Source organism: Pristis pectinata, chromosome 9, assembly GCF_009764475.1.
Source record: "Pristis pectinata isolate sPriPec2 chromosome 9, sPriPec2.1.pri, whole genome shotgun sequence".
In the NCBI taxonomy this organism is placed as follows: domain Eukaryota; kingdom Metazoa; phylum Chordata; class Chondrichthyes; order Rhinopristiformes; family Pristidae; genus Pristis; species Pristis pectinata.
The window spans coordinates 28,788,732-28,814,087 of record NC_067413.1 but is presented as its reverse complement, the minus strand read 5'-3'; the positions used below and the strand labels follow the sequence as shown (position 1 = coordinate 28,814,087).

At 41.2% G+C, this 25,356-nt stretch overlaps 1 protein-coding gene across 2 annotated transcripts in view; it reads left to right on the top strand.

The window, feature by feature from the left end:
* The first annotated feature begins 8,920 nt into the window (after positions 1 to 8,920).
* Positions 8,921 to 25,356, top strand: part of LOC127574172 (KAT8 regulatory NSL complex subunit 1-like) — a 132,131-nt gene continuing 115,695 nt past the window's right edge. Inside the window, exon 1 of one of the 2 annotated variants that reach the window (XM_052022946.1) lies at positions 8,921 to 10,852. In XM_052022946.1, the coding sequence (XP_051878906.1) occupies positions 9,162 to 10,852 (1,691 nt within the window). In that variant the 5' untranslated portion in view covers positions 8,921 to 9,161. The remainder of the gene's footprint in view (positions 10,853 to 25,356) is intronic. The other variant, XM_052022945.1, reaches the window with a different exon arrangement.

The following is a 25,356-nucleotide window of genomic DNA, read 5'->3' as shown; positions in this document are numbered from 1 at the left end:
ACATTACTTGCCCTCCAGTCTTCCGGTACCTCACCCATGGGCTAATGATGATATGAAAACCTCCATCAGAGCCTCAGCAATCTCCTCCTTTGCTTCCCATAACATTCCCATTTCATCAGTCCCTGGGGATTTCTCCACCTTAATGTGTATTAATATTTCTAACACTGCCTCTTCCCTGATACATGCATATTGCAGACTATCAGTGTGTACCTCTGCTGACACTCCATCCTTCTCCCTGGTGATTACTGATGTGAAGTATTCATTCAGGGCACCACACATATCCTCTGGCTCCACACAAAGACTTCCCTTTTGGTCCCTTGAGGGGGCCTACTCTTTCCCTTGCTTCCCTCTTGCTTCTAATGTATTGATGAAGGTTTTTGGAATGCTCTTCATTTCTGTTGGCCAGGGTCATTTCACATCCCTTTTTTGCCCTCTGAACTGCTTTCCTCTATAAACTAATTTTCTATACCTGGCGTGCTTCTTTTTTCCTGATCAAACTTTCAATTTACTTTGTTAACCATTGTTTCCCAATCTTGCCATCTTTGCTTTTTACCCTTATAAGGACATGCTGATATTTGAAATATTACTATTTTGTTTTTAAACTCCCACTTACTAGAGATTGTTTTCCCTCTAGCAGCTGCTCCCAATCTACTTTTGCCAAATCCTGTCTTGTACTGTTGAAGTCAGTTCTTCCCCCAATTTAAGACCTTAACTCCAAATTCAAACTTATCCTGTTCCATGACTACCTTTAAAGCTTATGGAATTGTGGTCACAGTTTGCTAAGGGTTGCTCCACTGATACTTGCACCACATGACCTTATTTTAGGGAATGAAAATGGGCGAGTATAGCTCCCTCTCTTGTAGGCCTCTGTATGTGGTGTTTTAAAAATTCTTCCTGGATGCATTTCACAAATTCCACCCCCTCTATGCCCCCAATACTAAGGCATCTCAGTAAATATTGGGGAAGTTACAATCACCCATTACTACCCTGTTGCTTTTACTTTCAACTGCTATTTGTCCACGGGTTTTCTCTTCTAAATTCTGCTGACTATTTGAAGGCTTACTGTATAATCCCATGAAAGTGATCACCCCTTTCTTATTCCTTAGTTGTACCCATAGCAGCAATACAATACCTCCTCCTCTTTTGGAACCCCCCCCCCCTTTGTGTCATGCCTGAAAACCAGGAACATTTGAACTGCCATTCCTGCTCTTTGCTCAGCCACGTTTTTGTGATTGCCACAATATCTTAAGCCCACGTGCTGATCCATGCTCTCAGCTAAAATAGGTGGTGGTGTAGATAGTGTAGAAGGTGATGAAAAATTACAGGGGGATCTTGATCAGTTGGTTATGTGGGCTGAGGATTGGCAAATGGCTTTCAATCCAGACAAATGTGAGGCATTGCAATTTGGGAGATCAAACCAAGGTAGGACTTGTACAGTGAATGGTAGGCCCCTGGGGAGTGTTATGAAACAGGGACCTAGAAGTGCAAGCGCAGAGTTCGCTGAAAGTGGTGTCATGGGTAGATAGGGTGGTTAAGAAGGCATTTGGCATGCTGGTCTTCATCTGTCAGGGCATTGAGTACAGGAGTTGGGAAATTATGTTTCAGTTATTGGTGAGGCTGCACTTCAAGTATTGTGTACAGTTTTGGTCTTCCTGTTATAAGTATGATATTAAACTAGAAAGAGTGCAGAAAAGATTTACCAGGATATTGCCTGGACTTTTGATGGCGGGTGGGGGAGGTGCTTGAGTTACAAGGAGAGGTTGCATAGATTTGTACTTTATCCCCTGGAATGTTGGAGATTAAGGGGTGACCTGATAAAGGTATATAAGATCATGAGGGGCATAGACAAGGTGAAAGCACATTGTCTTTTTCCCAGGGAAGGGATGCTAAAAACAAGTGGTTTAAGATTAGAGGTGAGAGATTTAAAAGGGACATTGGGGTAGCTTCTTCACACAAAGGATGGTGTATATTTGGAATGTGCTGCCAGAAATAGTGGTTGAGGTGAGCTCGTTAGTAACATTTAAAAGCTATCTAGATAAGTATATGGATAGTAGAGGTTTAAAGGGCCATGGGCCAAATGTGGGCAGATGGGACTAGTTCGCTGGGCAACACAGTCGGCATGGATGAATTGGGCCGAAAGGCCTGACTTGTTTGTCTTCCCTGCAAGACTCCATGTATTAAAGTAAATGCAGTTCAGCCTACCAGCCTCATTATGCTCCCACCCATCTCTGGCTGTTCTGCTTACCAGACTAGCCTGCTTCATTTACTACATGTGCTTTTCTCTCTCCTCCTGCTACACTGTCATTTTGGGTCCCACCCCCCTCTGTTGCTAGTTTAAATCACTGAGTAGTACTGGCAAACCTCCTTGACAGGATATTGGTCCCTCGCCTATTTAGGTGCAACCCATCCTTGTACACGCCATTCCTGCCTTAAAAGAGATTCCAATTATCCAAATATGTGAAGCCCTGCACCAGCCACGCATTTAGTTGTTATTCTCTTAGAGTAATCCTGAGATTACTACCTTTCGAAGTCCTACTTTTCCGCTGTCTTCCCAACTCCTTAAATTCCCTTTGCAGGACCACATTTCTCTCCTTACCAATGTAGTTTGTGCCAACATAGACCTTGGCTTCTAACTGCTCATTCTCCCCTTCTGCAACTACTTAGTCACATCCTTGATCCTGGTACCAGTGAGGCAACACACCATCCTGGAGCCATGCTCCCAGCAATAAAAATGCCTGCCTGATCCCTGAGTCACCTGTTGCTACTGCTCAACTAGACTTTGACCTTCCCTGTTGCACAACAGAGCCAATTGTGGTGCTACTGATCTGGCTTCTGCTTCTTTCTCCTGAAAGGCTATCCCCTCCCTCAACAGTATTCAAAATGGCATACTTGTTAAAGAGGGAAATAGCCACAGGTGTCTCCTGTACTTGCCTGCCCATCCCTCCTGGCAGTCACCTATCTATCTGGGTGAACCTGTGGTGTGACCACCTTTATGAAATTCCCATATCATCCCGGTACCGAAGAAAAGCAAGGTAACATGCCTCAATGACTACTGACCAGTGGTTCTGACATCCACCATCATCAAGTGCTTTGAGAGGCTGGTCATGGTACGCATCAACTCCAGCCTCCCAGACAATCTCAACCCACTGCAATTCGCCTATCGCCGAAACAGGTCTACAGCAGATGCCATCTTCCTGGCCCTACACTCAGCTCTGGAGCATCTGGACAGTAAAGATACCTCATTAGACTATTGTTTATTGACTACAGCTCTGCCTTCAATATGATAATCCCAAGCAAACGTCACCAAACTCTGAGACCTAGGACTCAACACCTCCCTCTGTAACTAACCAACAGACCGCAATCAGTGAGGATAGGCAGCAATACCTCCGGCAAGGCTGTGTCCTCAGCCCTCTACTGTAGTCCCTATACACTCATGACTGTGTGGCCAGATTCTGCTCTAACTCCATCTACAAGTTTGCAGATGATACCACCGTTGTAGGCCATATCTCAAACAGCGATGAGTTGGAGTACAGGAAGGAGATAAAGAGCTTAGTGGAATGGGCAGGCACGGTAGTGTAGCGGTTAGCATAACACTTTTACAGCGCCAGCGACCCAGGTTCAATTCCGGCTGCTGTCTGTAAGGAGTTTGTACGTTCTCCCCATGTCTGCGTGGGTTTCCTCCGGGTGCTCCAGTTTCCTCCTACAGTCCAAAGACGTATGGGTTAGGAAGTTGTGGGCATGTTATGTTGGCGCTGGCAGGCTGCCCCCAGAACACACTATGCAGAAGATGCATTTCACTGTGTGTTTTGATGTACATGTGACTAATAAAGATACCTTACCTTAATGTGGTGTCATGACAACAACCTTTCCCTCAATGTCGTCAAAACAAAAGAGCTGGTCATTGACTTCAGGAAAGGGGGTGGTGTACATCAATGGTGCTGAGGTCAAGAGGATTGATAACTTCAAGTTCCTGGGAGTGAACATCACCAACAGCCTGTTCTGGTCAAATCACGTAGATGCACGCCCAAGAAAGCTCACCAGTGCCTCTACTTCCTCAGGAGGCTAAAGAAATTCAGTTTGTACCCTTTGACACTCACCAACTTTTATCGATGCACCATAGAAAGCATCCTGTCTGGATGCATCATGGCTTGGTACAGCAACGTATCTGCCCAGGACTGCAAGAAACTGCAGAGAGTTGTGGACACGGCCCAGCGCATTGCAGACGCCGGTCTCTCTTCCTTGGACTCTGTCTTTACCTCTCGTTGTCTTGGTGAAGCAGCCAGTGTAATCAAAGACCCCACCCGGAACATTCTCTCTTCTCTCCTTTTCCATCAGGTAGAAGATGCAGGAGCCTGAGGGCACATACCACCAGACTAAGGACAGCTTCTACCCCACTGTGATATGACTATTGAACAGTTCCCTTATCCGATGAGATGGACTATGACTTCACGATCTATCTTGTTGTGACCTTGCACCTTATTGCACTGCACTTTCTCTGTAGCTGTGACACCTTACTCTGTACTGTTATTGTTTTTACCTGTACTACATCAATGCACTCCATATTAACCCAATGTAACTACACTGTGTAATTGACCTGTACGATCAGTATGCAAGACAAGTTTTTCACTGTACCTCGGTACAAGTGACAATAATAAACCAATACCAATTTCTGCCTCCTGTATGCTCCTCAGTCCAACTGCCACACCAATTGATCCATATGGTTCGGAAGGAGCTGCAGCTGGACACACTTTCTGCTAATGCAGTTGTCAGGGAACTTGACCTCTCCCTGATCCACCACATTTCACAGGAGGAGCATACCAATCCACTAACTGCTATTTCTAAATACTAGACTAAAAAAGGAAAGGCACCGCCTTAACTTAGCCTTACTTGTCGAAACCTTACTTGTCAAAGCCTCTGCGCTTAGACCTCAACTCCAAAGTGCTGAGTTTGGAGTCTTTTTTTAAAAAAAAAACATTCTGCTAGAGCTCCAGTCTTTTTTAACCATTCCTTTCCCTCCTTGCAAGTCTCAAAATTATCATTAAAATACTTTCCATTCATGTACAATAAAATTTTACCTTGAGGTTGTCCCAGATGTTAACTGAAGCAAGAAGAAGATAACTGCAGAAAAGGGGGCAAGGGATGATTAATTATTCAGGTTGGTATTCAAACAATCAGCTTTGTTTAATAAAGCCCAGACAATTATATCCATTTAAGAATATCCATGAATATTGCTTGGCTTGTTCTGTTGAAATTTCTTCTCTTTTAAAAATCCCAGATGTTGATTATTGGACTTATTTGAAAGACTAGCACAAAAACTGAGGCTGATACTTGAGTGCAGGACTGTATCAATTGTGCATTAATGGGAGATGCCATCACTGAAAAATGTTAAACCAAGGCCATGAAAAGATACCTGAGAAATATTTTGAAGAGGAGTGAAGAATTACTGCTTGTTAACATATTGACATTTGTCCCTTAATTAATGTCACTAGGACAAATGATCTGATCAGCATTATTTTCCTGCTTGTAGGAACTTTCTTTGCAGAAATTGGTGACTGGACACATTTTGAAATGTAGTAACTAGGGCATAGCATTTTCTTGCCTTTCAACAGCTTTGGCGTGTATTTGGGTCCTAAACATATGACCCTTCACCCCAGACGTAAAAAGCACAAAATTTAAGTTAATTTTGTTAGTCTTTCAATGGTCATTTTTTTTTAATGAAACAATGATTGTCTACTGATCTGGAAGAGGAACCTGTTGATCTTGGAAAGCCTCTTCTCTAATTAGAGATGCAGAGATAAAATGTTGCACACTCCACCCACCAATCCATGTAACATGAGGAAACTATTGAATTATAAGCTACCTTTTTATGGGCTGTTTGGCTCATTTTGGTGTGAAATGCTTATAGCAAGTTGTCCTATGTGCTTTTGTCAAGTGTTATTGCCAAAAAGGATGTTGGTGATGTGCACTTGAATGTTGATGTTTTATTTATGTCATTTATATTTTAAAATGTTTTGTATTTAAGTCAGGAACCACTATCTTCTTGCTGTAGGATCAAACAAGGTGACATAAGTTCAGAAACGGAGGGAGGCAAATTATGAATGAGGCCAGAAGTGTTTCTTCATGTATGACGTAGTGAAAAATTATTTTCCAACAATTTTTTTAAAGATCATATCAAATCTCAATTTTTTAAAAATCAGCAGTTTTGGAATTTATGGAATATTGCTATTGCAGTTGGGTCCTCATCCTTTTCTGATATTATAAAAAATATGGCTGAGCTTTGATCACAACACTTTACTGTCTATTTGCCATACATTTTGTTCCCTTGTAGTCCAAAAATTTATCTTTGTGTTTGTTACACTGACTCAGCATCCATAACTCCTAGGGTAGAGAATTCCCAAGAGAAGAAGCCACTCCCAAAATGGTTAAAACTGGCTGTATTATTTATTTCTAATTTTTTCTTTAACTTGTATTTCCTAACTTTTTGTGTTATTGATGAACTTGGTGGGACTGAATGCAACATATCCAGGAGGGTGAATGGTTGCAGGCCAAACTGACCCAAGTACCTTTCTGTCAATTTTGAGTGTCTGACCATGATCCCAATTACCTATTTGAAATAATTTTGTATGCTATGAGTTTAATTCTATGAGTTTCAATTTAAACAAACTCTCTCTAAACCACAACTCTGCTATCTGCAAGGTATGTCAGGAATGTTGTAGAATCCTCCCCACTTGCTCCAATGACACTCAATGAGCCAACATGATATTGGACAAACTAAGCTTTGCACCTTGTTCACCACTCTAAACATTCACAACTTTTGTGATTGGTATACATTAGCTGCAGGGTACCACAAATAAACTGCAATGCAGTTACTTGTCAAGCTGCTCTGATAGCATCTCCCAGAGCTGCAACATCTACTGCCATGAAGGACAAGGCCAGCTAGCATAAACAAGTAACTCTAGTACCTGCAATTTCCTGTCCAAATCAAAGAGCATCCTAAATTGGAATTACATGGCTGTTCTTTTACCCTTTCTAAATTCTGAAACTTCTTGCCCAATTGGTTAAGAAGAACATGAATAAACAAGACTGGATGTACAAAAATCAATAGCCTTAACAATAATGTCTGAATGCTGTAAATACATGTGGAAAGAACTATCATTTGCCTTCTTAGTCTACAATTATCATTCATAGCTTACCCCCATCCAATACCACACGATACAAATAATTGTAATGCTTGTCTCCACTACACTTGCTTATGTTGGTTCTCCCTTTTGATTAGTTTGCAGATGACATGAAATTAGGAGGTGGTGTTGATGGTGAAGAGGGGTGTTGTAGATTATAGGGCGATCTTGATCAGTTAGAGAGGTGGGCCAAGAAGTGGCAAATGGATTCCAATATGGGCAAGTGTGAGTTGATGCATTTTGGAAAGTCAAACCAGTGTAGGACTTGTACTATGAATGGTAGGGCACTCGGGAGTGCAATGGAACAGAAGGACCTAGGAGTACAAGTGCAAAGTTTGTTGAAAGTGGTGTCGCAGGTAATACAGTATGATGAAAAAGGCATTTAGCACACTCTCCTTCATCAGTAAAGGCATTGATTATGTGAGTTGGGACATTATGTTGCAGTTGCATAAGTCGTTGGTGAGGCCGCACTTGGAGTACTGGGTATAGTTTTGGTCACCTTGTTATAGGAAAGATATGGTTAAATTAGCTTTGAAAGGGAGCTGAGGGACAACTTCTTCATGCAGAGGGTTGTGAATATATGGAACGAGCTGCCAGAGGAAGTGGTTGAGGCAGGTACAATAGTATCATCTAAGAAGCACTTGGATAGGTATGTGGAGGGCAGGGCTTAGGGGGATGTGGGCTGAACGCAGGAAATTGGGACTGGCTGGGTGGGTACCATGGTCAGCACGGACTGGTTGGGCTGAAGAGCCTGTGTCCATGCTGTATTGCTCCATGATTATGATTAACTAAAAATCTTCTTGGTTTCCAGTTAGTCTATCCCTAATTACAGACTCCAGTAACTTATTACAACTTTGCAACCTGACTCATTTACAGTACCTGACTCGTCAAAATAGTGGTGTGAAATGCACCATTTTTGAGTAAAACTCAGATCAACTTTATCTGATTTTTGAGGCATCTGCAATATTCAATTTCTGTGAAATCTAAGAATGGAAACATCTGGCCTAGGGATTTGCCACTCTTCAATGCCTTTTATTTTGTTTGTTAATTTTCTTGTTCATATTCCCAGAATTAATTTTCTTTATGTATGGGATGCTTGCCTTACACACATATTTGACCATTGTGTATTGCAGAACAGGTTTGACCATCAGAATGACTCACTATTGTTGCTATCTGATATGAATACTCTCTTTGTAGAAGGAAATAAATGAGCTTTACTATTCTTGAGTACATTTTCCTCTCTCAGAAAATGGAAATTGTATGCCATCTTTTTTTTTGCTATTCACAATATCTCCTGGAAGAGCTTTGTGTCGTTTGCAGTTAAAATGGTCATGGCTCTAGGATGGTGGCGTTGGTTAAGTGTCTGTCCTTTTACACTGACGTGTACCTTGGCGTAATAGATATGATAATCCGGAGCAGGTTGATGAGTGAGGGTCTGAGAGAGTGTTTTCTGTATTCCTTAAAATATTTCAAAGTGACATGAACCAGAAGCTTGAGAACCACTACAGCTGTGCTCATTATATGAACAAGGCCAGAAGCAATCGAAAAAAACCTGCATTACGCGGCACTTACTACTTTTGGGACAAGCCCGTACCATAATCTAGTTTAGTGTACTTGAAGTGCCCTTATCAATTCGTACGTGTGAGGATATGAACGTCGCCACCATTTAAATATGAAGTATTTCAAATTGAATTCCACTATTTTTAATATAGCGTAAGAGGTTTAAACAATCTACCTTTTGATTAGTTCTACGTACAGTTTTGGATATTATGTTAAGGGTACAGTATAATAAATGACTAAACGAATGATCAGAACCTGGCATAAAAACCTCTGCTACACCATTTCCTTCTTCAGTCAGATTGTCCGTTGGTGTTGCGGGCGCGCGCGCTTTTTCCCCGTGACCAAACAGGTCCGCCATTTTGTGGTGGGGGAGGGGAGCAGAGGTGGAGGGGAGGGTGGGGGAAGGGTGAGCTAGAAAACAAGATGGCCGCCGGTCGCTTGAAGCGAATGGCTTCCCCGGCTGTGAGTGAAAGCACTAGCGAAGCGCGGCAGCAGCACCACGGACTCAACTTGGCGGTGTCGTCATCATCACTGCCGCCGCTATCGTCGTCGTCTTCTTCACCAGCGTCCTCGCCGCCCTCGTCCTCACCGCTTTCATCTGCGGCCTCTAACGGCACTTTAGACGAAGGTGAAGGAGAGGAAAATAATAAAAATAAGAAACTCGCCGGCCCTTTATATTTTTCTGTCGACCGTATGGACTCTCTGTTTTTGGCCCGGCCGACTAGAGTGCGGCGTTGCCCCGAGACCGAGCCTTTTTACCACGGCGACGGTGAGAGGTGCGCTGTGGCCGTTCAGGGAGGAGCGAAAGAGCCCGAGACAAAAACTTATAACCACCACAACCATCACAATCACCGCCACCATTCTCCTCACCGGCGGCGCCATCGCCACCACCAGGCCGGTGAGTTGCAACAGAGGCGGGTGAGTTGTACGGAAGCCCCTGGCCTCGGCCTAAATAGGGGGGACTCGCGGCTTCACGGCAAGTGTCAGGACGGAATGAATTCTGATGGATTTTTCTGTGCCACGGGCGACGAGAAAGAGATGGGTAAAGTTACGGGATCGAGCGCCACCGGCAACGGCTTGATGAAAGAAACGCCTTGTCTCAGCTGTGACTCTGGCCTGGTGAATGGCAACAACAAAGCGGTGGGCGGCTGTGGCGTCCAGCGGAGCAACGGCGCCATCTCGTTAAATTCGGCCTCGCCTGGAAAGGGGAACTCTGATAAAAGCCGCTGGCATCGGCTGCAAACAAGTACCAACACCTCTGCCTCTGATTTTGGCCTGCTGTTGAAAGGCAGCAGTAAAATCCCCAACCTCGAGTATGGATGTGGAGCGGATCTCCATAGCTTCAACCCGGTGGGAGTTTTGTTCAAACCTCACTGCGGTGAAATAAATCTAAATTGTCTGGGGACTGAGAACGAAAACACAAAAAAACATTCTCCCGAGAGCACCAGCACAAACAGTAATACCATTAGCCATCATAACAGTCTCAGCATTGTTAGCAGTCAGAATAATATTAGTGTTAGCCAGGATGAGGTGAGTGCTCAGAGTTTATTAGTTGCCAGTAAACAAGCTGAGATCAGGAGCAGGGCTCATCGACTCTGCAAGCGTTTGCAGGTTGTGCAAGCTAAGCAGGTGGAGCGCCATGCCCAGCAGCAGCTGGCAGGTTTGGTGGGACACAGTCTAAAGCAGTTTTCTTCCTCTTTCACCGAAAGTCTTATTAATAACTGTAGTAGCACTAATAATAAACACACAAGCACTTTGCATGGGAACAGCAACCTGCAGGTTGGACCTTTACTGCTGAGGAGTAATCTTCCAAGGACGAATCCAGAAGGAGGTGCTGATGGTGGTATTCATTCCAGTCCCAGTTCCTCCCTCAAATTTGGGGAGAGCAATAAATGTTTATTATCATCACTGAATGGGGATACTTTCTCTGGTTTTGTGAAAGATCGAGCTATTTCTGAGGATCTACTAAAATTAGTGTCCAGTGTGACTGCAAAACTCAGAACTTCTGAGCGGGCATTTGATTCTGATGCCACAGAAAGCAGCTCAGGGGGTGAGACTGATTTGGAAGAGGATGGTACAAGTGGTGCAAAATTGGAGTATCGGCATGCGATTCTGTAAGTAGAGGCTTCAGTATTGACTTCTCGTGGGAGGGGCTGTTTTGATCATTTGTTTTTGCAAATGTGTTTTACCACTTGGGTTTAAGAATAAATCAAGCAATCATGTCTTTAAAGCACAAAATGTTTTAGAAGAGTTGAGCTTTCTTAATTTTAAATTAAGAGTTTGCTTTGTTCTTGCTATTAAGATAAGATAGATAAGATCTTTATGAGTCACATGTACATCAAAACACAGTGAAATGCATCTTTTGCGTAGTGTTCTGGGGGGCAGCCCGCAAGTGTCGCCACACTTCCGGCGCCAACATAGCATGCCCACAACTTCCTAACCTGTACGTCTTTGGAATGTGGGAGGAAACCGGAGCACTTGGAGGAAACCCACACAGACACGGGGAGAAGGTACAAACTCCTTACAGACAGCAGCGGGAATTGAACCTGGGTCGCTGGCGCTGTAAAGTGTTACGCTAACTGTTACACTGGAAATTTCACTAGATGAGATCTGGACTTGGATGGGAATGTGTCTTCAGCAAAAGGATGGTGCATCCCCATTGACTTGAGTTCAAAGGTTATTGCTGTAGCCTATTGCTCTTAATGTTGCTAAGTAACAGGATGCTCTGCAGCATGTCCATCGGTCACAGGAGCTTTACATTTATTCAATGGGTATGAATATTGTGTTGTATAAGCCTTTCACAATGCAGCAATATGTTTTGAAGTTTATAATGCCAGTGCCAACAGAGTAGCAGGGTGTTAATCAGTTATATATGTTAAATGCTTGTTTTGACATTTTTGTTTTTCTGACAGTATCAATCATCTCATTTTTCTGACTTTAAAATTTAATATTCGCTGTCTTGCAAATCTCAAGATGTACAATGTTAATTCATCCATTTCTTAAGCTGAGAATGGTGAATTATGACCTCATTTTATTTCTGGATGGTAATGGAAAGACCTGGCAGCTCTCAAGTTTATCTTGTGCTTGATTTTAATCTTTTGATGATTTTGACAATTATGAAGGTTTGAGTTTTGTCTGGTTTACTGAGAAATATCTTGTTTGCCTGTATGTTTTACAGTCTTTGGTCTTGGTTGTGTAAAATAGTCCCCAAATCATGTTTGCTGAATCAATTCGAATTGATTCATTTTTGGCCTATGTTTACAAATTTGTTTAGGACAGGTTGACGTATGTCCCATTCAATTATCAGTTATGCCCTGATTCCATTTACACTTCTGTACTATTTTGAGAACACTGTCATACTTGCAATTTTTTTTGGTGATGAGGATGAGAATTGTGCACTTTGCTTTTTGAAACTATGTTTGTTTGCTTTTAACAAGACTGCCAAGTCTGTTCTGTGGATGAAGGAAGTTCTTGTTAAGTATTTCTTCATTCCTTTCATTATGCACATTGGGGACCAGTTGTTACAGAATAAAAAGAAATAATGACCATTTCCTTCACCTCCAAGGTATATCTTCTGTCCCTTTTTAATACAAGATTTCTATTCACTTATTATGAACTGGTCTGAATTTTAATTAGTAGAAAGTTGGCTTGATCCTGTCACATCATTTGCAATGATTGCCAGGTCTGCAGTTCAGCAGAGAAATATTAATATGAATAATTGTTCTCTCTTCTGTTGTAATACATTTTTCTGTGGCAGATCTTCATTGAAGATGCTCGCTGAGTCAGAGGATAATTGAAATTTGATGCTCAACCAATGGCATTGAAGTGTGGCCCAAATGTGTTGCAGGAAGTAGAAGTGAAATTTGCTTGAAGTGTGCATCATGCACCAATTAAATTGATTACAGTTGAGTTGGTATAAAAAGACAGTGACTTGGATTTGTATAGTGCCTTTCACCTTGTTTTCATTACATTTCAAAGTGTTTTTTAAAACAAACTACTGCTACATAAAGAGTACTTCAGTGTTGTGGGAAATGTGAAAGCTAGTCATCGTACAGCAAGCTCCCACAAATACCCATGTGTTGGCAACAAAATAGTCTTCAGAAATATTAATGAGGATAAATATTGGTGGGGATTTCATGATACTTCCCTAATGTTCAAAATAGTACAGTGTGGTCTTCAGCATCCACCTGAGAGAGAAGACAGTCTCATCTGAAAGAAGCTACCCACTGACATGTTGCACTCCCTCAGTATTGTCCTAAAGAGATGGTGTAGATTTTTGGTGTAACGTTAATTTTTCCTCAGTCGTTTGGAGAAATAACTTCTAGTGCAAATATCTAAATGTTTTAAGTACAGTTTGGAGTTTTGTGAGTTCCAGATTGTTCATTGATTTTTTTTAATTTTAATCTGTCAGTAATAGATCTCTTTGTGTAAAGTAGTCATATAGCAGTGCAGAAGACGATCTTGAGTCCCACTTTCATCATGCTCTATATAGCCTGTTGAGTTCCTGAAGATTGAAATACAAATGCTAAGATCTTGTCCTAATGCAGTTATAGCTGTTATCTCCAGAATCAGATTTATTATTACTGTCTTATGATGAGAAATTCATTGTTTTGTGGCAGCAGTACAGTGTACTGACATAAAATTACTATACATTACAAAATAAATAGTACAAAGAAAAGGAATAATAAGGTAGTGTTTATGGACTGTTCAGAAATCTGATGGCGGAGGGGAAGAAGCTGTTTCTGAGTCGTTGAGTGTGGGTCTTCAGGCTCCTGTACCACCTCCCTGATGGTAGTAATGAGAAGAGGGCTTGTACCAGATAGTGAGGGTCCTTAGTGATGTATCTTGAGGCACCACCTCTTGAAGATGTCCTCAATGGTGGAGCGAGTTGTGTCCGTGATGGAGCTGGCTGAGTTTACAATGCTCTGCAGCCTCTTATGATCCTGTGCTTTGGAGCCTCCATACCAGGCTGTGATGCAGCCAGTCAGAACGCTCTCCACTGGACGTCAATATAAATTTGCAAGAGTCTTTGGTGACATTCCCAATCTCCTCAAGCTCCTAATAAAGTAGAGGTGTTGGCATGCCTTTTTTGTGATTGCATCAATGTCTTGTAAGGTTGATAAGGCAGTGTTTTTTTTTGTCCTTCCCTACTGGAGCTTTCGATATGGAGTGCATGTGTATGGCTTCCCCAGTGGAATCTTGAGCATCAGCAACTGGATGATTTGATGTTGTAGATGGCATTAAGTTTTCAAGATTATCACCTTGAGAATTTTTTGCTAACTTGAACTACATCTGTTTATTCCAGTGATTAATTGAAAGCTGGCATTTCTTTCTTGTAACCTCATACTTCCAAATGCTAGTTTATCATGCTAACATAAATGAAGAATTATTTATTGGTCAAGTTTTTCTGATAAACTTTACCAAGGTAAAATTTCCCATTTGCATGTTTTAGCTAAGTGTACTTTATTGCCATGGAGAGACATATTGTCTGTATTAATTTTGCAGGAAGATGTGGTCTGTTTCCACTGTGGTCCTGCTGATCACAGTGCATTGACTCTTTTTGGGAACTTGAGCATGTTGAGCAGAGCTGAGCTTTGTGATTTTTGCATGGCAAAGCAATTTGTTAGGGCTCTTTTCCATTTGGAGAATGGAGAAGCTACCGGAGGACTGATGCTGTGAATGCAACTGGTAGGGTCTTGACCCAAGAGTCAACTTGAAGAGCCTTCAAATATGAGCTGCACTTTGGTGGTTTTTCTCAGAACTACAGATGAGGTTAAATCAGTTAATTACACTGAAGATACTCATCTCTATCACACATGTTGTCTGTTCGAATTAGGCTCTTTGCTGATGTTTTCTTGATTTATCTTGATCCATTTCTAAAGCAACCTGAGCCATGAAGCTGTAATTATTTCTGCTATCCGACCCTTGTCAAAAGTCCTGCTGTGTCCTGTGAATGTAGCTTGACCCAGAATTGAGCAGCTCTGACCCTGAAGTCTTATTGCAGAAATTGGAGGAGGCTATTTCACCTATCACATTCATACTGACACTCAGCAGAGCGATCCTTCAGAGTCCTACTTCCTCTCTTATTTCCCTGTAATCCTGCAACTTTCTCTCTCATGTCCATCAACTCCACTTTAATTCATTAGCCACCTTTCCACACTGGGATTATTTTAGTAGCCAATTAACCTACCATCACGACTTTGGGATGTGGAAGGGAACTGGAGCACCCACACTGTCACAGGAAAAATATTGGCAGACACAATGCACACAGCACTTGAGGTCTGGATAGAATGCTGGTCCTGGAGCTTTGAGTGGGTAACACCAACTGCTACTGCACTGAAACACCCATTATGTCTGTGTGAATGACTTTGAATATTGGATCATCAACCCTTCAATGATCATGCATTTATTCATGAAGAGTTGATGGCTGCTCGCCTGATCCATCCTGAAGCAGAGGACTTCAAATTTTTTTTAAAGCAGACCATATCCAAACCCTGCACGCAGCCCTGTGTTCTGTTGTGTTTAGATTGGGTAGGTGGGTTCTTATCCTTTTTTGAGTTCTGTTTTCTTTTCTCTGGGTATGAGGTTCGGATTGGGTGAAATAGTCATTCATGTGAATCCTCAGCTCGTTTGGATGATTGTCAGGGTATACTGAGGGATTGAGATTTGTTGTAGCATTGGAATTGCTTAGTGTATGCTCCCTTCGGATTGCTGCACTCGAGCATAATTCTGTGGTAAAGGAAACTAAAGACTGAGTGTGAGGGTGAGAATTAAAAATAATTGAGCAGAGGACATTGAAAAGTTCTTCCTCAAACTCTCATATTCAGAACTGACTGAAAATTCTGGTGAAGATGGGAGCAGAAGAGTACTGGAACTGAATGAAACTGTTGTCCATTTTACCTGTGTATCAAATTTATTGATTGGGAATCAAATTGTCTTATAAGTACTGTGAAAGAAAACTTAGGGAAATTGGAAACTAATATTTGGATCTTCTGAAGTCTTGCTGGTTCCAACATTCTTAATACTTCGAGGTATTAATGTTTTTCTCAATGTTGTTTAAGAAAATATTTGCTTAAAGCAATTGCCAGACCTGAATCGCAACCATATGCACTGATTTGGTTGCTTTGGTGCTGATAACGAAATTTTGTTTCTCTTGTACTGACTTTCTTATTCACTTTTCCTGAATCTTTTTGAATGCAACTTGTTGCTTTCCGAATAATCGGTCAGAATTTATTTCAAGTAGCATAATTACTATTTGAGTCCTTTGAAATAGAACATACTGGTACATGCTGGATCATATTGATATGGTGACTTTTGGATGAATGTCTTAGCACTTGGATGTAATAATTATGTTGTAATATTTCAGGCTGTTTTGGTGTGTAACGGGGAATAGTACCTGCCGTGTTCACTGCCTTCAATTTATTTTAAAGAGTTTGAAGGCATTTTCCAGTTTTTTTTTCCTCTGACCATGTTGATTAATTGTTCAGGTATGGCTTTACAGGCATAGGAAAATCTCCCATACCCAACAAATAGTGTTTTTTCAAATGCACACTTTGAGCTGCAAATGTTTGAGGTCATTTGGCCCTGAACTTCACATATTTGCTAAACATCTATAATTCCTTGCCTCAAATATCTCAATTTTTGACAGTGCAAATTCAAAACATGAGAAGAAAAATACTTTTAACTTTGGGAAAACTTGTGTTGTCCTCTGAAGGTAATTAAACAACCATTATGATCAATATTTATGCCAATATACTGAATAACCCATTATATTCCTATTTCCTAAGGATTGGAGTTGTATGAAGAATTGGAAACAACTTGTCGCCAAAGATTTACACTGAAAGGCAGGGATTTACATTTGGAAAAGTAGGGATTAATCAAAGATGATCAGCATGGCTTTGTTAGGGGGAAGATCCTATCTGACCAATTTGATTGCACTTTTCAAAGAGGTAATGTATGTATAGATAGGGGCAGTGCGGTTGATGCATGTGGAATGGATATTAGTAAGGTGTTTTGACAAGGTTCCACTTGGAAGGCTTGTCCAAAAGGTTAAGCTTGAGGGGTCCCAGGCAAGCTGGCAAATTGGGTCCAAAATTGGCCTGCTAATAGGGTGATAGTGGAGGTTGTTAATGTGATTGGAAGCCTGTCACCAGTGGTATACTATGTGGTTTGGTGCTAGAACCTTTACTGATTATAACATACGTGGATGATTTGGATACAAATGGAGGCGATATAATTAGTAAGTCTGCAGATGACACAAAAATTGGTAGTTTTAACAGTGAAGAGGATAATCATAAGCTACAATATGATATTGATTAATTAGTAATATTGGCAGGGGAGGTGATGCACTTTTGTAGGACTAATAAGGATTAGGACATAATGAGTGGTAAGGTGTTAGAGAGTACTAGGTACAGAGGTACCTCGGTGCACATCACTTAAGAAATATCTAGATGAACATTTGAATTACCAAGGCATAGAAAGTGATGGACCAAGTGTTGGTAAATGAAATTAGTATGGATGGGTACTTAGTTGTCAGCATAGACAGAGTGGGCCAAAGGATCTGTTTCTGTGCTGTATGACTCTATGCCTTCCTACCACATTGGTTGCTGATGCATCTTTTTGTCAACAAAAACACTTCTAATATGTAACATGATATTCCAAATGTTTTTTCATTTTTAGGTATAACAGCTTAGTCTTTGTTTTATCTTTGTGTTTTCTTTTGGCATATTTTTCCAAATATTCTACACCTCCATAATGTTGGCACCAGGAACATGCACAGTAGTTAATGTGATCTAAACATATTTCAGTAGTTCAACCCTAAACTATATTATATTTTACCACCCTACCTACTTGTGCTGCCACCTTAGGGGATCTTTGGATTTGTACACAGAGATCCTTTTTGTTCCTCAATCCCCCTAGTGCCCTACCATTCATGCTATATGCCCACCAAAATGCATCATCTCACACTTACCAGGATTAAATTCCATCTGCTGTTGCCCTGTCCAACTTGATGGCTGAGCAATATTATTCTCTAACTTAAGATGACCCTCTTGACGATCAACAACACCACCAATTTTCATGTGATCTGCAGACTTATTAAACATACCATTTTCATTTGCATCTCAGTTGTTAATATATAAAACAAACATCAAGGGTCCCAGTCCCAATCCTTGTTGAACACCACTGGTCATAGGCTTCCAATTACAATAGTAAACCTTTACTATCATCCTCTGTTTCCTAATATCAAGCCAATTATAGTTCCAATTTTCCAACTTACTTTGGATTCCTTAGGCTCTAACCTTTAGGACCAGCCTTATTTATGAGACGTTGTCATAGGCTTGACTGAAGACCTAGTAAACGACATCATGCATTACCCTCATCAATATGTCAGGAGGCATGGGATTCAGGGAAACTTGGCTGTGTGGATTCAGAATTGGCTCACCCATAGAAGATGGGGTGGTTGTAGACGGAGCGAATTCTGACTGGAGATTGGTGACTAGTGGTGTTCCACAGGGATCTGTTCTGGGACCCCTGCTCTTTGTGGTTTTTGTAAATGAATTGGATGAGGATGTGGAAGGGTGGGTTAGTATGCAGATGACACGAAGTTTGGTGGTGTTGTGAATAGTGTAGAAGGTTGCTGTAGGTTACAACAGGGCATTGATTGGATGCAGAGCTAGGTTGAGAAGTGGCAGATGGAGTTCAACCCAGTAAATTGTGAAGTGTTACACTTAGGAAGATCGAATTGGAAGGCAGAATACAAGGTTAGTGGTAGGACTCTTAGCAGTGTTGAGGAGCAGAGGGATCTTGGGGTCCATGTCTATAGATCCTTCAAGGTTGCCATGCAGGTTGATAGGGTTGTCAAGAAGGCATACGGTGTGCTGGCCTTCATTAGTCGGGGTATTGAGTTCAAGAGCTACCAGGTAATGTTGCAGCTCTGTAAAACTCTGGTTAGACCACACTTGGAATATTGTGTTCAGTTGTGGTCACCTCATTATAGGAAGGATGTGGAAGCTTTGGAGAGGGCTAGGAGGAGATTTACCAGGATGCTGCCTGGATTGGAGAGCATGTCTTATGAGGATAGGTTGAGTTAGTTAGGGCTTTTCCCTTTGGTGCGAAGGAGGATGAGAGGTGACTTGATAGAGGTGTACAAGATAAGAGGCATAGATTGAGTGGACAGTCAGAGACTTTTTCCCAGGGCAAAAATGGCTCTGGGACCCTTACTCTTAGTAAGGGTTAGTAACTTTGCGGATGACACAAAGGTTGAAGGTGTTGTGGATGGTGTGGAGGGCTGTCAGAGGTTACAGCGGGACATAGATAAGATGCAAAACTGGGCTGAGAAGTGGCAGATGGAGTTCAACCCAGATAAGTGTGAAGTGGTTCATTTTGGTAGGTCAAATATGATGGCAGAATATAGTATTAATGGTAGGACTCTTGGCAGTGTGGAGGATCAGAGGGATCTTGGGGTCCGAGTCCCTAGGACACTCAAAGCAGCTGCACAGGTTGACTCTGTGGTTAAGAAAAAAAAGGGAAGGAGAATCTTCGGCAGTTTCAATCGGGAGTGAGAGGCGAGCGAGTGGAATCAGCTGAGGATTTCCGAAAAGATAAGTTATTTTTCTAACGTTTCGGAAATTGAATTTAGGAGCCGAGAGGTAATGTTGCAGCTATTTAGGACTCTGGTCAGACCCCACTTGGAGTACTGTGCTTAGTTCTGGTTGCTTCACTACAGGAAGGATGTGGAAGCCATAGAAAGGGTGCAGAGAAGATTTACAAGGATGCTGTCTGGATTGGGGAGCATGCCTTATGAAAACAGGTTGAGGGAACTCTGCCTTTTCTCCTTGGGGCGATGGAGGATGAGGGGGGACCTGATAGAGGTTTATAAGATGATGAGAGGCATCGATCATGTGGATAGTTAGAGGCTTTTTACCAAGGCTGAAATGGTTGCCACAAGAGGACATAGGTTTAAGGTGCTGGGGAGTAGGTATAGAGGAGATGTCAGGGGTAAATTTTTTTACTCAGAGTGGTGAGTGCGTGGAATGGGCTGCTGGCAGTGGTGGTGGAGGTGGATACGATAGGGTCTTTTAAGAGACTTTGGGATAGGTACATGGAGCTGAGAAAAATAGAGGGCTATGGGTAAGCCTAGTCATTTCTAAGGTAGGGACATATTTCGCACAGCTTTGTGGGCCGAAGGGCCTGAATGGTGCTGCAGGTTTTCTATGTTTCTGTAATTTTAAGATAATTGGAGGAAGGTATGGGGGGGGGATGTTAGAGGCAAGTTTTTGTTTTACACAGAGTGGTGGGCACATGGAATGTACTGCCGGCAGAGGTGGTGGAGGCAGATACATTAGGGACATTTAAGAGACTTATAGATAGCCCTCCATTTTTCTATCATTCATGTGGCTATGTGGAAGGGAAGGGTTAGATAGATCTTAGAGCAGGATAAAATGTCTGCACAACTTCATGGGCCGAAGGACCTGTACTGTGCTGTAATGTTCTGTTTAGTTACCTTTTCAAAAAAACTCTATTAAATTAGTCAGATGGGATCTCCCACCAACAAAACTGCAGTGCCTATCCCTGTTCAATCCCTGCCTTTCTAAATGTTGATTAATCCTGTCCAATATTTTTCCAGTAACTTCCCCACCACTGATGTTAGACTAATTGGCCTGTAATTGCCTGGATTATCCTTGCTGTCCTTATTGAATAAAGGTACCACATTTGCTGTTTTACACTCATCTGGCACCTGTACCCAGTGAAGATTTAAGTATTTCAGACAGGGCCCTGGAAATCTCCTTTTTGCCTACTCTAAGCATACTAGAATACATCTGGTCAGGCCCTGGGGATTTATCAATCTTTTATGCCTGCTATGACTTCTAATACTTCCTCTTTTTAATCTTTAATGTACTCCAGACTTTCATCGTCCCAAATAAAATCTCCATCCACTATGTCTTTCTCCAAAGCAACTACAGATGAGAAATATTAATTTAAGAACTTGCACACGTCCACTGATTACAACTTGGGCCTCTAATGGGCCCCACTCTTTCCATTGCATTGCCATGGTCTTGTACTTAATATAGTTGGTATTTTCCGTTATTTTATTTGGCAGTGACATTTTATTGGCCCCTCTTTGTCTTACTTTCTTTGAGCACCCCTCTACATTCTCTACACTCCTGAAAGGCTTCCTCTGGTTTCAGTGCTCTATGCCTATCATTGCTTCCTTTTTTATTTATCAAAGCCTCAATATCCCTTGATGTCCAGGGTTTCATGGACTTTGCTTAGCCCTGAAAACTCTCACCATTTCACTTTCAAAAGAAAGTAAACCTGCAAAAGCTGCTCCCAGTCTATGTTTGCCAGGTCCTATCTAATGATATTGAAATCGCTCTTCCCCCAATTCAGACAATTGACTTCTGGACTATCTATATCCCTTTCCATATCTACTTGAAATTTACCAAGCTAATTGGGGGTAGTTGATGGCAATGTGGAGAGAATAAAATGGGATTAGTGTAAATGGGTGTTTGATGTTTGGTGTGGATGGTAGCCACAAAACAAAAGTTTCTCAGGTATGAACTGCTCATTCAAAATACATATTGGCTTTTGTTAATTATCAGCAAACTTAACATCTATACAAACTATTCTGAATTACAGACTTCTGTAATTTTTTTACATCACAATGATTAAGCCAACTGATCTATATTCTCTATTTTCCCCCACTACTTTGTTAAATGGTGAAGTAACCTGTGCTTTCTAAAGGAACATAAGAAATAGGAGGAGTAGGCCATTTGGCCTTTCAAGCCTGTCCCACCATTTAATGTGATCGTGGCTAATCTACCTAAGGCCTCATTTCTTCTGTGTCAGTTCCCCATAGCCATCAATTTCCTGATCTTACAAAAAATCTATCCACATCCTCTTTTTTTCTTTTTAAAAAAAACCCTAGAGTAATAGCTTCCACAATACAGAGAATTTGGTAAAATTACACTTGGACCATCCGTAATGTTTTTGAATAATTCCTTAAATCCCTGGAATTAACTTTCGGGTCCTGGGGAATCATATTTAGTACTGTTATTTGGTTTGTCAGTTTTGGTCAGTATTTGACCTTGATTCCAAATTCGTTTTGACAGTTATAGCAGTAATGCTATTATTTCATAGTGTAATTAAATGAATGGCTTTTTCTTAATTGTTTAGATGGATCATGTGGATGTGACTTCTTGAACAATGGGCTCTTATTTTTTTATGGCAGTATTTTGGAGAGTGAAGAGTTGGAGCAGGAAACATGATGTGTTACACAGAAGTTGAGTGGAATTTGCTGAGAAAATTGCATGCTTATCATCCTCGGCTAATGCCATCCATCTTCAGGAAGCTGATAATCTAGTGGTATTGCCAGAGTTGAAAAGGTGTGGATTTACTTCACTTACAGAGATGATTATCACTAATGTCAATATAACATTTCCTTGAACCTTGTAAATCATCTAGGAGCATGATAATTTATTTTACTCTGATTTTATGGGGTGTGTATTTTTGCTTTGTTTTATCAAAGGAAATATTGTTATGTATATTTATATCTTTGAGAGATGCTAAACTACTTCCCAGCCAGTTTTTAAAACAGTTTGTTTTTCTTTGCTATCAGGGCATCATTGGCAAGGCCAGCAGTTATTGCTCATCCCTAATTATTGTTGAGAGGGGAATTGCCACCTTGAACCAGTGCAGTCCTCATTAAAGTACTTCAAAAGTACTGTTGGGTGGAGGGTTTAAGAATTTGGGCTCCATGATGGTGAAGAACCAGTGACATATTTCTGAAATGTAATGGTGTGGCAATTGGAAGGGAATATGCGACTGGTAATGTTCCTATGCATCTGCTGCCCTTGTCCTTTTTACATTCATTGTCAATTATTTTGATGGGAAGAAGATGCAGCATCCAATTTCAAAGTAGTGAGACACTATAAAGAATGGTGAAATGAATGGGACAGTACACTGTTAGTGGCAAGACCCTTAAAAGTGTGGTGTACAGAGGGATTTTGGGGTTCAAGTCCATATCTCCCTGAAAGTGGCTACACAAGTTGCTAGGGTGGTAAAGAAGGCGTTTGGCATGCTTGCCTTTATTAGTCGGGGCACTGAGTTCAAGAGTCAAAAAGTTATGTTAAAGCTTCATAAAACTCTGGTTAGGCTGCATTTGGAATATTCTATTCAGTTCTGATCGCCCCATTATAGGAAGGATGTGGAGGCTTTGGAGACGGTGCAGAAGAGGTTTACTAGAATGCTGCCTGGATTAAAGGGCATGTGCTATAAGGAGAGGATGGACAAACTTGGGTTGTTTTCTCTGGAGCTGCAGGGGCTGAGGGGAAATCTGATTGAGGTTTATAAGATTATGAGAGGGATAGATGGAGTAGACAGCCAGTATCTTTTTCTCAGCGTTGAAATGTCTAATACCAGAGGGCATGCATTTAAGGTGAGAGGGAGTAAGTTCAAAGGAGATGGTGTGGCAAGGTTTTTTTTACACAGAGACTGGTAGGTGCCTGAATGTGCTGTCAGGGGTGTTGAGGAGGTAAATATGATGGAGGTGTTCAAGAGGCTCTTGGGTAGGCACATGAATATGCAGAGAATGGAGGGATATGGATATTGTGTAGACAGAAGGGATTAGTTCTATGGGTTAGGTAGTATTAGGCGAGGTTTAAAGATCGGCACAACATTGTGGGCCGAAGGGCCTTTTCCTGTGCTGTACTGTTCTATGAATGAACAGCTAAGATGTTTCAGTGGTATTGGTTTAGCAAGGAATGTTAGTCATTAGTTTGAGAGAACTCCCAGCTCTGCTTCACAAATTTGCTGTTGGATCTGTGAAAGAATAGATGAGATCTTTGGTTTAGTGTCATTGGGCTCTAGTAATGAGGCAGGTATTCAGGTATTGATTTTGTCCTCAAGCCCTTGGTTGAGATTTAAATGCATAATTTTGTGGCTCTGTGTGAGACTTCCCATGAAATTAAAAGAAAGAACTGCAGTGTGGATTCTGGCCATTCATGGGTATAGTGGACATAATTTTCACCACATGACAAAACCAAGAAATCTGCAGGGAGCAGCACTAACCACTGTACCTGGCCTTTCTTAACCACTTCAGTCTTTGACTATCAATTTTTCAAATTTGCCTGCCTGCATAAATTTGTCACCATTCTATGTTTGTTTTATGATGATGTGCAAGCCTTGATAATACTCAGCAGATGCACAACAGAGTTGATGAAAATAAAGAAAACCCTGCATATTCTGCAAGTCTGAAATAAAAATAATATGAAACACTCAGCAGGTCAGCCAGCACCTGTGGAAAGGGAAAGTATTAATGTTTTAGGTGACTCCAAAAGCCAGCAATTGGAATGGCAGTGAAAATGTTAAAATCAAGTCAATAGAATATGACAACCAGTATAAGCAACAGAAAGGGCACATCATCCACCTCATGCTCCAATGATGAAAGAGTTGTACATTGCCTCAACAGCTGCTTCAGATCCTGCAGAACTGGAGTGGAAGTAAATAATCCTCGATCCCGAGGGACTACTGGAAGAGAAGGAGAATAACAAAGGATCAGCGACTCATTTTGTTTCCCTTATGAGCAATTCTTCATTAGATTTAAAGTATTAAATGTGATATTGGCTCCTCATTTGTTTATTGATGTAATATTTCATTAAAGGAATACATTTTCACTGATGCTTTGAAGTGATGATAACATGGTACATAGGAGGAAACTATTTTGATGGATGAATCTAGAATAATAGTGCGCAATCTTAAAAGCACGTCAGGTACGTGGAAATCAGTTAGTACTTTTCCAAATGAAATGATACTTGGAAAAGCTGTCAGAACTTCAACAACCTGTGGATTCAGGGTCAATTGGAATTTTTAAAATGTAGCTTGATAGTTTTATTTGGAGAGAGTATCAAGATTAAATGGATAAGAGTATGCACCATTCATGATTTGAATCAATAGCAGAACAAGGAGGTTAAAATTCTGTTTGGTGTTCATCAGGCCAACTTCCCTGACAATTGTATAAAAATCCTTTTGCAGCCTTGATGTCTTAGTTAAGCCCAGATATTAGGCTTTGGACAACAGATCCATGCCTTCAGTAAGTCCATCTCTTTCCAGGTCTATAACATTGTCCAGATGGCTGCTTTTTAAACAAAAATCCCATGACCTTATTTCAGGGGAGAACAGGGGAATTATCCCTGTTGGTCAGGCCAAAACCTATCTCACTATTGGTATAACAAAAAACAGGTTATTGTGTTTTGAAGAATTTTTGGACATGTGAAGGTTGTCTAAGGCTTCACACTGCTCTGCAAGCTTTTTTTGTCAATTTTAACCTGGTAAAGTATGATAGTGGCAGAGGAGTATAGGAGGGATTAACTATGTTGGCACAACATTGTGGGCCAAAGGGCCTGTTCTGTGCAGTACTGTTCTGTTCTATATCAAAGAAAATCCTTGGTTCCTTGATTGAGGTGATCTTAAGTATTGAAAGTCCTAATTGTTACACATGAGAAATATAGATTTGTTTGATACAGTGACTAATTTTTTTTATAAGAGTTTATCTTTGGACAGCAGAAAGAGAAATAAATATTTTGAATTTAAATGTGTTTAGAAATCGGTGAATGAATAA